Here is a 14,404-nt window from a genome sequence, read left to right as displayed (position 1 = left end):
GGCAGAAAACGACAGGCAAAGCTTTAAAGACAACATCTCATGGAAACCATCCAGTCAGTCTTTGTACTGAAGACAATGGCTTTTTGTTCTGTAGTTATTTCCATGGACACATCAACACCTAATCATTACACAAAACATACAAAGCACAGACATCTCCAATTCTAACCCTTCAGTACAATACCTCTTCTTAGTGATAGAAATGCAAGCATATTGCCATGTGGAAGACTAGATATATTTATACAAATGTGGACCACATCTTCCTCTAAGTAGCTGAATCTCTCAGATCACTCTTGTAAACCTTTTTCTTCAGTAACAGCAGATCATTGCTTGATATTCTCAAAGAAAAACTAATCAAAGGGAAGCTTTAAAAAAATTAATAAGGAACATAAAAAGCTAAACGAGGATGATATTGGAAATTAAAGATGTGCAGTGACTTGTTAGAGGTATGCAGAAATTTGCACTGCAGTATACCTCTATTCATATGTGGCACTGGATTAAGTCTAACTTGAGTTGAGACTAATTGAATCCTGAGTGACTATGTCTACACCTGATACTACAGCTGAATTTATCTATCTTAAATGCACATATTCAATTGATATGGATTTTTTCTCTGACTGCTCCAATCCCAAGAAGTTATTGTACAAAAAAGAGGTATTAAACTCAAAGTAATGATCTTTTATAGCAGAATCGTCAATCAGCAAAGTAAGAGAATATCAGTAACATATAAAGTAAAAAATACCAGTAAAAACTTTTTCATATGGTATTACCTCTGGGGAAAAAAATGTAGCTGGCTCCTACTGGCTGCAGGGCAATTTATACTTTCAGGCTAGTAAACACAACTGTTAGAACAATTTCTTTTTGTGATGCTTGGGAATTTCAGTCAAATAGGAAAAAAACAGTAAGAAAAAAATTATTTGTTAGAATAACACCATATTGATAAAAGGGAGAGAGCCAGGCGCATCACCGGTTATTTCATGGACAGATGGCGGCAACCAGTAGCACAAAGTTCAGGTAACTATTAGAACCACCTTTAATGGAAGACTTAAAAAAATGTAACACCTGCTGATTAGTACTAATTTTCATTCACTTTTAAGTGACTATTCCCAGGCCAAGGGGACTTTTCTGCATTTAGTCTCTCATATTAGTCTATTGATATTTAAATGAAGCTACTAAGTGGCAAATGCCTAATTTCCTCAGGGCAATTATGCATGGGTAATATCAGTGCAAGTAAGAAATACATGTATGACTAAAACTGACTTCAAAGCAGACTGGAATTGCTGGCAGTTCCTAACAAGACAAGAGCATAAATAAAGGTGCTGCCCTCTCACACACAGAGCAGTTCACAAGCTATACATCTGCATTACTGCATGTAGACGCTGCAAGAAATTCATCTACCGCAGCATCTGTTTTGCATTGGTAATGTATTGTCTCGAACAGGCATTTGTAAGGGCAAGGTTGAAAGGAACACATACAGGTCAGGTAAGTACGTTTCAATCCAGGCACATAATGACACCAGGATAATGCTGTTTTCCCTCTTGGTGACTGAAGCCATTTAATTTCCTATCTGGCAGTTACTTGACACACTTGTCACATACTGCCAGTGGAGTAATACTTTAGGCCATCCTTGTATTTTGAGCAAAAGACAGATTTTATGACAATGCAATGCCACACCACCTCTGTTTCAGTCACACTGCATTTATTCAGTGCTACGATGACTGCAAGTTCCTTATGTTCCCGAGAGAGAATGGGATAAAAACTTCCAGCCTCACAGCATTTCGGTTAGTTTCTCTGCTTTTATTAACAAGCATATAATATTCATTGGCAAAACACTGGATACAAGCTTCACTATCATAAAATCAAAACATTAAGCATTAATCCCCAAAGGCTTATTCAGACAAAACTAGCCACCAGTAGTACAGAAATTACACAGCAACACAAAGCATAAAAAACTGTAAACTTTTAAACGAAGCTAAGCCAAAAATATGGTTTTACACTCTGACATTTCCAGAATCTTTATTATGCCACATATGAGGTTAAAAGGCTTAGTGGTTGCACTGGCTAATTGTCCCTTAACTGCAAAATGATCCTGTTTGCAGAAGGAAAGAACAAACTTTCCTTTTGTCCAGATAAGTCACTTGAATTAAAGATTCCATCAAACCAATACTTTCAGTTTTAAACAGAAATAACAAAAACAGTGGAATATCAGTATTCAAAACTCAGGAGTTGTTTCTTCAGCCATACGTCTGTTTAAATGAATGATCCCACTGCTTTCTGGGAACCATCCAGGTTTTTAGTAAAGTTACCAATGTAAATGTCATAAAATTGGACATTCAGTTCCTACCCTACCACCAGGACACGGACAGGTCATTGCGGCTTCAAAAGATTTCCAAAAAACTTTAAGTAGGATAATAAATGGAGCAAACAGTAGAGTCATACCTTTAATTTGTATATAAATAAACTAGTAAAACTTTACCTGTTGACTTGCCACAAGACCCAAGTTCCTAGGCAATTTTTGTCCTGACTGCAAGTTTTGATTAGAGCAGAGACTAAAAGCATTGTTCCATGTTCTTTATTGTTGGTCTCTGCAGCTTTTTCTTCAAAAACGGATCTCAAAACCCAAGTAACATCTAATTATATCTGATGTAGGGAGATTTCTGTGTGGAACGATTTCTTTCCCTGTTACCAACTTTAGACAGACTAACTGAAGTTGCATTAATGTTTTCAGTGAAACATCCAAACTGTAGTGATTACCTGAGGAAACGCAGAAACTTGATTCTTCTGTTCAGTAAAGCCTTCTGTACAAAACGTGTACCTAAGATTCATCGCACTGATGTACAGACTGGTTGGCTTTTTCCTATTATATTTATCTCAATGTAATATGCAGAATGCTGTAAAATAGCAAGTTATATTTATCATCTAGTAGAAAAAAAAAAATCTGTAAATCCCCATGGACTATGTTGTTATAAAGACAATACGAGCCAGATAAGCTTTCAAAGGCTCATAGCCTATTGAAAAAAAATAGCACCATCATAGTTGTAGTCTGATATTTTTTATGGTCCCACATCTCCTGAGTGACAGTGTTGTGTATACTATTGCACAACCAGTAGAAAAAAGTATTCCCAGGTGTGATGGTACACAAATATACCAGACCTAACAATGGCACAAAACATTTTCAGATAGGCTGCAAGTCTTGTCGATTGCTTCCACAATTCACATTAAGGTTTCTTGCAAGATCATTTATTTTAAAATATTGCTGACAGATAGTTCTTGTACTTACAGAAATTTTAAATCCCCCATTTCACTCTTAAAATAAAAATGGTACAAAGCATAAAACACACACACCCACCCCCAAACAACAGCCTCAAATAAAACTCCATTTGAACAAGTGAGAAAAGCCATCTACATTCCTTTTAAATGTAATGGTAAGTAGATGCTACATTTACAATTTAAACATAAGCCTAATAAATGCATGTTCCAAACCTATTGCACAAAAGCATAAGTAATGCTCTTTATCCATACAAAACAAAAACATACAGATGAAAGCTACTCAAACTCAATGTAAAAGGAAGAAGCTTGTAAAAACATCTTACAATTTCATTTTATATGCCCGTAAATAAAGCTGGACCACGGAAACCAAAAATACTTGGATGGTAAAATAAGACAGAAGGCTTAAAATAGAATAAATAATTTTATAAAGTTAAAATTTAAACCCCCAAATCTTATTTAAATTCAATATTATATATTCTATCTGAATTCTTTATTTTTAATGGAAGTATACTTAATGAGACTCTAAGCCCAGGTGATTCATCAGTCTCATTGCTGCTGAAGAAAATGCAACAAGGTACTTCCTTACCACAACTATTTACCAGCATAGGAAATTGTAAAAACTACTTCACAGTAATGGCATCTTCACAAAAGCCAGAATAAACTACCATGATCTCATCAGGACTAAGAAATATCTATGGCCGAGTCCAAATTTTAGTTCAACTTTGAACAGTATGAGGGTTACTTTACCCAATATAATCTTGATATAAATTTTCTTTTAAGTGTCACAGAAATTAAACAAGGCTCTGACCCAAAGAAGACCTCGCTCTACATTGTAGTCTTTTAGTGAGACTAACATATGGTACAGACACAGTCACACCACTCCCAAGCGCAATTTTTGTAGTGAAGATGGTATCACATGTGATTTAGAATAACAACTGAGTAATTTTGGAGGTTTTTGTTGGTTTGGGGGTTTTTTGTTTGGTTTTCTTTGCTTTTATCTTTTTGTTGTTGTTGTTGTTGTGTTTTTGTTTTTTTTTTTTTTTTTTTTACTGGTGCGGTTTTATTAGATTAAACACATTGCAAAAGCAGTTACACACAATTACAAGCAAAAACCCCAGCTATAGGTATTAATACTGGCTTGAATTTATGTATCCATATAAACAGAGTTTTCTATATACTGATAGCACCATAACAAATTCAAGTGATTCTAAAGATGGTTATAAACTTAAAAGTTTTGTACTGTAAGTTGTTACAGCAAGAGATAGATTTGAAAGGCGTCTGAATTTGTGTTTGCAATTAATTTCTCAGTTGCTCAAGTACGCAAGGAAGTAATGAAATTCCAATGTACTTTAACAGCACTGCGTCAATATCTAGTAATATAAAAGTTTTCTTGCAGTACACACACTTGAGGTAGACAGATCTCATTCATATGTGTATATGTATATATATTTTTTGTTTGTGTGTATATATATATATATATATATATATATATATATATATATATATATATTCTGACTAAGGTGGTTAATCAGAATGCTGTCTGGCAGCTTTAGTTTTACGTCTACATCAGGTACAGCCACTGTGTGTATACTCTGGGTGCACAGAGCAAGGGCCTTTACAGTCCTGTCCATATGCTCAGTGCCTCAGTGGCAAAGCCAGTGTCTTATTTACACTAGAACAGTAACAACGACATAAGAAACAGCTCCAGAAAGGCCCAGTATGTCAGCTTGTGTACATATCTATACCACCTGCATTCATGGAAAGTTTTAAAAATGGTAGACACATGATCTCATTTGTTCTTTTCTGCCAGATCAATTAATGCTAAACATGGAAAAAAAAGCTGAAAATACACAAACAGCAAGACAAAATCAGAATCAATTTTGATTCCATGAATTACAGACATGCACACACAGCACCACACAAGAATCAGATGTGGAGTTCTGTGTAACCTAAACATTGAAATGCAGCTATCTTAGATTTCACCTGCAAGGACAGAAACATGTTCTGGCCTTTGTGGGGATCTCCTTTCCATCTCCACAATTCAGGAGGCCCCTTTCATTCTCTGCTTTTATTTCCTTCCTACTCACATCTGTGACTGTAATCAAAAATAAGGAGCCCTGTTGTCACAGTAAAGCACAAGCAGCAGCAGAGCTGGGAAAGGAGAACTGAAGACTCCAGGGAGGGAAATTAAGGGAAATACGCTGAGGAACGTAGCACTTTGAAAACTCAAGAGGAAGAATATTTAAAATGCTTAGGTAAATCTCTTGCAGTATCAGCTTCTGGTTATCAAGTAACACTTTCTAGCAGGAGAAGTAAAGGAGCACAGCAAGAGGAAGCAGGGCTTCTTATCCAAAGACAATTTATCAAAATATAATAGGGTTTAATAACAGGAATAGCAACTAGCATTTTCAGCTGACAGGAAAACTCTTCCAAAAATTAGGTTAACTACTTCCAGCTGGCAATATTAGGGCATACACTGTTTTCAGTGACTTCACACCTGTGCCAGACAAATGTTCTTACAATCATACTACGACAACACATAGTGGATATAGCTTGCAGAAATCACTTTCAACTACTGTTTTTTTAAAAGCCAATTATTTCAAAAAGCCTTACAAAAAGTGCAGTGAGCCCTACTAAGTGCCATTGAGGGTGCTTTCTATAACATACATAGTTATAAGTGTATATAGATGTATGTACCCATACATACATGAATGTGTATTATCTTGCATCCATTACGACTGATGCAAGCAAAATTATTAGTTAAGGCCAAAAGGTGCTAAAATAATCTTGTCTTGACTCCCCCTTCCTCCTACCCCATGTAAGCTAGGAATTGCAGTAAAGAAAATGCTATGGTTTCATAAGAAAACAGCTAAAGAAATTTAAAGCTGCCCATAATATCTGAGGAAATTTTATTCAGTGAAATGAAAAATCTGCAATACTCCCAAAATTGTCCAAGAGCCTCTGTTTCAATAGCTAGTGATAGTAAATTCTCTCTAAATTAAAAATTGATTTCTGCAAGCCACAAATAGATAAGAAATGTTTGTTTTTTAAGAAATTCACAAATCTAGCACTTGTGAGTATTTGTCATTACATGGTGCAATTTATACCATAGCAAAATATATATCACGACACATTAAAATCAACTAAAATTATTTCTATTAGTCTTACGAAATTAACACGTATACAGAAGTATCAAAACTTTATTAAAACACAAGGTGAGGGAGAGCAATAACTGGGCAAAAATGACAAATTTATTGGCTTCCCAGATTTTCTTAAGTTTTCAATGCAGCATAATAAATTATTACCAGTCACTGTATTATCAGGTATGTTCAATGCTCTACAGAATAAAGCCAATGCAATCAGGCATACTATATAAGACAATAACACTTTGCAAAAATATAGTTTTTAAAGATTTAGAATGCGAGAAGTAACTAAATGCAACTTGGTGTCAAAAGCAACATATTTATATCACCCCACAACACTCACTTTTTTTCTGTGTGTAACTGTAAGAGACAAATCAGGCTGAGCTACATGGAACTGTGAAGTGTTTTCAGTATCTGTAAACTTAATGCTGGTAGTGTCTTGCTGAGTTGAAACTTCTTTCTTCCGTACAAAAAAAAGTACAAATATTGTCTGCCCGGAAGTCTAGGTAACATATCCCTAGAAGAAATATTCAGGACAGTCCACTACGAAAGCCCTCCAGTCTTCCAAAATTATTCAGCTGGTTTGTGTCATGTGATAAATGATGCACTAAGAAGGTGCCAGATGATAGTCTCTGCAAAAAGCTCTGTCCAGAAGGACAATAAAGTTCCCTTACAGCAAGTCCATTTTGGGTCTATAATGTAGCAGTAGAGGTGCTTTCTGCAAGACAGAAATACCAGTAAGTTAAGAAATAAATCCAGAACTAATCTGTTCAGTAGGAAAACTTCTGTGTCATAAACTAAATCTTCAATTAAAGATGAGATCTGTCAAAAATTCACCAAAACAAAGACAAGGTGCAACTTCATCTGTGGGGCTCAAACAAGTGATAAAGAACTCTATCCACTTAATCTCAGGAGCAGATCTGTTTATCTTGGAAAACTCCCTGAAGTAAGGGACATGTCTAGAAAGTAGCATTAGAGTACTTTCTAGACATGTGGTACTTCATATTTAAGAGCTTTCATTTGATTCCTCTTCTGTGAAAGTGTCCATTGATTTTTTTTAAGAATAGGCAAACTTTTAGCAACCGCAACATCCTGCATCATGGATTTCTGTGTCGCATGAAAACAATTATTTCAGCTTGTTTGTTCTGGACCTTCCATGTTTCAGTTTCATTTTACATCCACCACTTCTTTCACTTGGGAAGGCAGTTTACAGATCTGCTTTCCACATGACTTGCAGTCACACAGATCTCTCACAGGTGAAGAATAGAGTGTACAAATACATATCAATTTAATGCTCCTCTTTGTTCTCTCCAGTGCACTGCAAAACCCCAACATTTGCATTGTATCCTTTTATCTATACCTACATTCAACTTCAGGTGTTTGTTAATCACATGTCTCTCAGAACTGTAAAGACTTAATCCAAAACTTTACCATCTATCTGTCACTAATCTAAATAATGACAGTGTTGTCACTGCACTGTTTATGAACTACTCAAATCCATTTTCAGGTCATTCAGAAACACCATATGAAACAGATTCCAGCAGGATTCCACTTGTGACATCTCTGCATTTTTAACATCCACCATTGGACCACAGGACTTTATCCTGTGACTCTTACACAGGCCCATTATTTTTTAACTCCAAGACAGAAAAATGCTTCTCTGCTCCCACATGGACCACTTCTAGACATGCATCCAAAGCTACCAAGTGATTCCACCTCAGTGTACATTGCGTGCTCAGAATGCGTTGGTTTTGTATTACAAATACAACCTTTTTTGTTCCAGTAACTCCATGTATACATATACTGACTCTGCTCAGTGTTGACTTCCCTCCTAAGTGTTCAGTTTTGCTATTCATTCTTACTGCCTGAAGGGGTTAAAAATAATACTTTTTGTAGCTTCTACTTCCTCTGCCAGACTTGGTAACAATTTGACAGCTAATGCAGTGTTCTCTTTTCTCTCACAATGAATACTTTATTCTCCTTTCCTTCATTTACTGGAAAAAAATAAATACTTGGTGTCAAAGGATGTTGTAGTAGATAATTTATAAAAGTACTTTTTATAAAGGTATACTGCAGTATAGTTCCAAATTATCACTATTTTATAAACATTTTATTTGGCATGATTTACATTGAGCCATTGTGTCATACCTTAAATCTCCATCTAGTAACAACTACAAACTTGAGCGTGTGGTCCTTGCCAAGAATCTCTTCATTGCATAATATGTCCAGCTGACAAAATAAAGGTAACAGTTAATTCACTGGGACCCAATACATGAAACAACATATTTCACATAATACTACACATTTGACAAGACTTTTTTTCTCTGAAGATACTGGAGCTGGTAATCCTGCAGTTGCTCTGCAGACAAGAATCATACCAGGAAAGAAAAGATAATATCTGCTCTCAACATAAAGTACTGAAAGACCATATCAATGCCTATCTAGGAAATACAGTATGATCTGAACTTAACTGCTTATCTTCCCAAGCACTAGACTTCACAAGTACTAATGTCCTTTCCTGAAAGCTTTACATGCTTTTAAAATGGTTGAATACGTGAACAAGGAGAAATTTCTAGGAGAGCTTTATTTAGCATACTATGAATTTATTTTTTTTTACCTAACACCAGTCAGGTGGCATTGTTAAAAGGATAGACTTCCTTTAAAAAACACTGTCTGGCATATACTCATATGCTATATTTACAGGGTTTTTACAGATACTCAACAAGTATTTTTTGTTTTCTATCTCAGTTTTAAAAAATCTTGATATTACAAGTGGGGATCTCAACATAGAAGCATGAGCATGACTACTAATCAGCTCAACAACAGAATCTGAACATGAACTAAAACCAGGGAACATGTATGAAAACAGTAAGTTCCACTAGGGTGGAATAAACTGGTTTATACTACAATGCTTTACCCCACAGCCCAAAAAGGCCTGAATGTGCATGCAGTTCACTTACATGGCAATAACTCAAACCTGGAATAGTCTGTATCAAGAAACCAAGTGACCAGAAGCTCAAACTCTTCTATGTCACTTGGTATTGATACAATGATTCTCCTTCTATATTACTTGGTACCGGTACAATTACACGACGATTTATGTACTTTTTTTAGAAGGTAGAAAGGGATAACAAAGGAACAAACAGTACTGCTGGAAAGTTCTTCTTCCAGTAGAAACCAAGTAGATTTTTAAGTCACAGACTGGCACAGTGGACTGGAGGGCTTACACAAGCATATACCGAAAGAATATACCAAAAGAATATATTAAAAAACTCCTTTTGAACAATCCTTGTAGCTATGCAGCTGGTGAGCTAAAGTCAACCACCTCTGAGGCAGCTGAGGACAAGATGGAATGCATAGTTTTGTTTCAGAAAGACTGGCAGCAGTGTTTCAGGAAGACTGGGGATATACTTGAACCATAAGACAGAGAAAGTGTTAGTTTGAGCTGTACAGAAGCTATGAAGGAAAAGTGATAGAGATGCAAATTGGCTGTTGACAAGTTTGAGCGGCAAGGTGTTGACATACTGGACTGGAAAAGCAAATGATTTGATTTGGATGAAATGCCCTTATGAAATTCAGTGAATCAGTGTCGTAATATGGAATTGAGAGATGTCAAGCTGAGAGTCAACTGAGGTGTCCAGAACTGTGAGCAAGATCCAGCCAAGTGATAAACAAGGGCTGCATTCACAGTTTGCCACTCTAAATTTTTGAATCAGGTCTCGAGAAGGGCAAACTATTGTCTTTCCTTCTGCATTTTTCAAGTTAAATTCTTCCCATGATTCCCTGTAAAGACAGGGAAAAGTAGGCATCTGATAACACTCTAGCTGTGGTAGGCAGCAACTTCAGAGTGAGCTTCAGTAAGAGCACAGAAAAGAAGTATTTTTGGTGCTTTCTCTTCAGCTGGGCTTCAGTGTTGTTCAAGTGCTGTTTTCTGTATGGTCCCTGTCAACCTTACTGAAATGTGGGGGATAAACTCAACTACAATCTATCAAACAAATCATCTTGCCAGCATCCATTTCAACATATGTGGAAGCACATAACCGAGCCTTTTAGCTCAACTATTTATAGACGCACATGAAAAGTTGCACTGCAAACAAAGTGGAAAGTACAGACCCAAGACAGGACAAAAAAATGGCTATATAACATATAATTCAAGAAGTAGGGTATGCTTCTGTTTAGAAGTAAAAGACATCATTTTGCAAAGTAACAAACCCATCTCTTCAAAGCTTTTATATCTGTTAACTCTTTTAAAAAGATTAAAATATTACCTCATTAAAAGAAGAAAGGTTGAGTTTTTTGGCAATGAACTTCTTTAGATGCAAGACTGTTGCTTGTGCAGAGCAACGAATCCATTTCCGTTTCAATCCACGCAGTTTGCTGCTATTGCACTCCAAGCAGATGCTTACCTTCAGGAAAAGGCAAACAATCAAGAATTGGCTACAACAACTTTCTGCAGTTCCCGTTATGTATTCCACATGCATTTTTTTATTAATCCAATTAAGTGAAGTACAGTACTAGTATTCTGTAAACTGAAACGCTTATTAAAAAAACCACATTTTCTAAGATCTCGTAAGGTGAGTGTAAGTAATGAGACAAAAATGTCCAAGTAGTAATTTTTTATGTCGGAAGAGGGGTGCTTCAGTCCAAATTCATGGACTGTCAATAGCTTAAGAGGACCATATGTTAAAAGCTTCAGAAAAAAAACAGTAAGAAAACCATTGCCAATCACAAGGTTGGAAGATCAAGTCTAACCCAATCCTAACCTCAACTAAACCATGGCATCAAGTGCCATATCTAGTCTTTTCTTAAACACATCCAGAGACGGTGAATCCACCACCTCCCCAGGTAGATAATTCCAATAATTTATTACCCTTTCTGTAAAAAACTGTTTCCTAAAATCCAGCCTATATTTCCCTTGACAATTGCTTCTAACATAATTCCTTACTGTTAATGCAACTGTTAATCTAGTTTAGCTTAACATGTTTAAAAAGAATGAATATGGTATGACAAATTTTGCCAATTCTCATCCCCATCTAGCTATTCATTAGAGTATAAACTCTTTGTGATGATATGCTTGTATTGCACTAGGAGGATCTAGTAACAAGTACAATTTGAAAGCAGTAACAAGTACCCTTTGAAAGTTCCTTCACATGGCAACTGAAAAGAAAATTAACCCAAGCTAAAATTACTCTGGACATATAACTGGAAAACATAAAGGCATGGCTTGTTTATCCCAAAAGGAGTTTTCACTTTCTAACAAGCTCTGCATTTAAAACTTAACAGTGAGCTTCCCTGCTTTTATGATATTTTTATGATATAGGGCTAACACTGACTTAGTATTAAAGGCTGAAAACAAAATATATAGTAAGTAACTAAGAGTGCTGTTATGGAAACTTCCCTGTCTGACCATCCAGGAGCCACTCTGACAATCGCATTCACACCACCTGAGCTGGGGCTGAAGCCCCTTCACAGCTACACCCCTCACACTCACATTCAGACCAGGATTCCTTACCAGCTCAACCCCAGGTTTCCCATCACAGATTCTCAGACATTCAGATCCTTCAAACAGCTTAATCATGGTGCAATAACTAAATAACATCTCTGGCTGGTGCCTTTGGGAAGGGACCCTGAACACACCCTCGCAGCACTGAACTCTGGGGGTCTCAGTGTCCAGTCCCCAGCCTGGAGCCACAGGTCCCTGTCCCTTTTCCTGTGCCCAGGGTTGGCAGTTCATGGCCTCTTGCCTTGGGCTCCCATCCAGAGCTCAGCCTGAAGCTCTCATTGCAACTGCACCCCAAGCAACCTGAATTGAATGTGTTAACAGTGCCAGAGGTTAAATTTGTAATTATCAGTACACATTCAGGTCAATGCATCATGGTAAGACTGGGGTACACTCCTGTAGAAAGTGGAAAATTACAGGAATTCATTTTGACAGCAAACTTTGAAGACTCATGAACAGAATTATAAAGACATTTGCATCAAGTTTGAATGCATGATCTGTTTCTGCCAAAACCCAAAGGTAAATGCTTAAAAAAAAGCATCATGTTTGTATCAGAGAACAGAAAAAGTAGCTTGAAAGAAGTTTATTTTCTTCTCTGTCAGAGTATCAAAGTTAACTTACCAAAACACAATAGCTAAAACACAAGACAAAACTAGTGCATGCCCTATGAGCCCACCTGTTCATCACTTCGGTGGTAGTCATTATCTTCTTCCTGTTTTTCCTCTGAAGTTTCTTTATTTATACTTTCATCTGCTTTAGTTTCACCTTAGATAAAAAAACCCAGATACATGAGATACATATATATTATTTTTATACAGAAACCCCAGATATACTCAACAGCAGCTTATAATGCTAATACAATTAAAACATCACATTTCAGGACCGCAGTATAGAATAAACTTTCACTATTCCCAAATTGTGCTTACTGACTCAAGCACTTGCAGCCAACAGCCTGTGACATGAAGGAGGAGAACACCTATGAAGTTTAGCTGCGAGCAGCCCAGAAGCTGGATAATTTCACAGTCCCCATGTAGGCACTACTATAGAGACCGACTTTGCCACAAGCAACATGCTACTAACAGCTAAAAAAAAAAAATCTGTGCACAAATAAGGGACAAGGCAACAATCCTATGCTGACTCTATTTCTCACTGTTAGGAAACAATTGTGACAGTACCAGGCATATACTTCCAACAGATCTGTTAATCAATTTAATAGCTGTCACCCACCAAAGACAGAATAAATAAAGGACTGTTTACCATTCCGATGAGAATCTAGGTGCTGTTTTGTAGAACATGTCTCCCCTTTGATGTCCCCTGGAACTTCCATGCCCAGTTTGTGATAAAACTCCCTTTGTTTTTTCATTTCCGCTGTTTAAAATTGCAAATATTAATCCCTGTAATAAACTTCTAATGCAATATTTATGAAGTTATTCCAAATCTCTTCCCACTTAAGGATTGTCAAAAAACTGGTGGTGGTGTCATTATTTACTGTCTTCTATCTCTGCTATTGCATCAAGTCATGCCTCATTTTATTTTTCAGAATTACAACAGCATAAAGTTATTGTATAATTACCACTATACCATTACTGCAAAAATGAGATGGAAAATACTGTAGCTAATTCTGAATATCTCCCATTTTGAATGTGACCATATTTCTCTTGAAACATTTGGTTTGAATTTTTATTTATAGTTCTGATTTTCAATATCCTAGAGTTAATTTTTGAAGTATCTATTTAATCACACTGATATTTAGAAAAGCTCTGGTTAAAAAGCAGCTTAAAAACATTAAAATACTTTAAATAAAAGCTTGTCTTAACATACATTCAGACAAAAAAAGACCCACTGAACAATTTTTATAAAGTATTTCTTTAGTTTAACAGATCTAGTGTCAGTGAGGATTAGGAAAACAGGAATTGAAAGTTCTCTGATAAGGAAGAACTCTCAAAATAGCAGAAATTAAAAGCAGTTCTGCATTGCATTTTAGCTCTGAGAGCTCCAGAAAGCTTGCACAACAGGTATACAATTTAACAAAAACAAATTATGGTATAGTAACATTCAAAAGCTGAATGACTGTTCTGCTTTACATAATAGTACTTTTGGAAGAAACATCCTATGTTGCCTCCCCCAACCCCCACAGTCAGTTGCTGCTAGTACAGGTATGAAATTAACTGCTAAAAATTACTCATGTAAAGGAATCTGGTTTTCCACTGTATTTTTTCTCAGTTGCCCCCCCACCCCCTTTTTCATCACTTAAACCTTTTTTTTTTAATGTCAAAGAAGTATGTGCAAAGTGACCTTTAAAAAGGTCACACCACAGCTTACCTTCTTGGAGGCCTGGCACGAGTTTGTAAACAATATCTTGCATTGTTCTGTCATGACTAGCAAGGAAAAACAAAAACAAAATCAAAAGCTTAAGTTCACCATCTTGATTGAAAACATTTCTCCTTAAAAACTTCCAGTACTAACCCTATGCAAAAATCTCTAAATTCACCTA

At 36.2% G+C, this 14,404-nt stretch overlaps 1 protein-coding gene across 7 annotated transcripts in view; it reads right to left on the bottom strand.

Moving 5' to 3' along the window:
- Window positions 1-1,810: 1,810 nt before the first annotated feature.
- PCGF3 (polycomb group ring finger 3) overlaps window positions 1,811-14,404 on the bottom strand; it is a 55,062-nt gene continuing 42,468 nt past the window's right edge. For all 7 annotated transcript variants that reach the window (XM_083884361.1, XM_083884360.1, XM_083884359.1 and 4 more), the window contains 6 exons: window positions 14,233-14,288; window positions 13,168-13,278; window positions 12,587-12,675; window positions 10,679-10,816; window positions 8,559-8,639; window positions 1,811-7,128 (listed from right to left, as the gene is read on the bottom strand). In XM_083884361.1, the coding sequence (XP_083740487.1) occupies window positions 7,081-7,128; window positions 8,559-8,639; window positions 10,679-10,816; window positions 12,587-12,675; window positions 13,168-13,278; window positions 14,233-14,288 (523 nt within the window). In that variant the 3' untranslated portion in view covers window positions 1,811-7,080. The remainder of the gene's footprint in view (window positions 7,129-8,558; window positions 8,640-10,678; window positions 10,817-12,586; window positions 12,676-13,167; window positions 13,279-14,232; window positions 14,289-14,404) is intronic.

Source organism: Zosterops lateralis, assembly GCF_965231275.1.
Source record: "Zosterops lateralis genome assembly, chromosome: Z".
NCBI classification, from domain to species: Eukaryota; Metazoa; Chordata; class Aves; order Passeriformes; family Zosteropidae; genus Zosterops; species Zosterops lateralis.
This window is presented reverse-complemented; position numbering and strand designations above follow the sequence as displayed.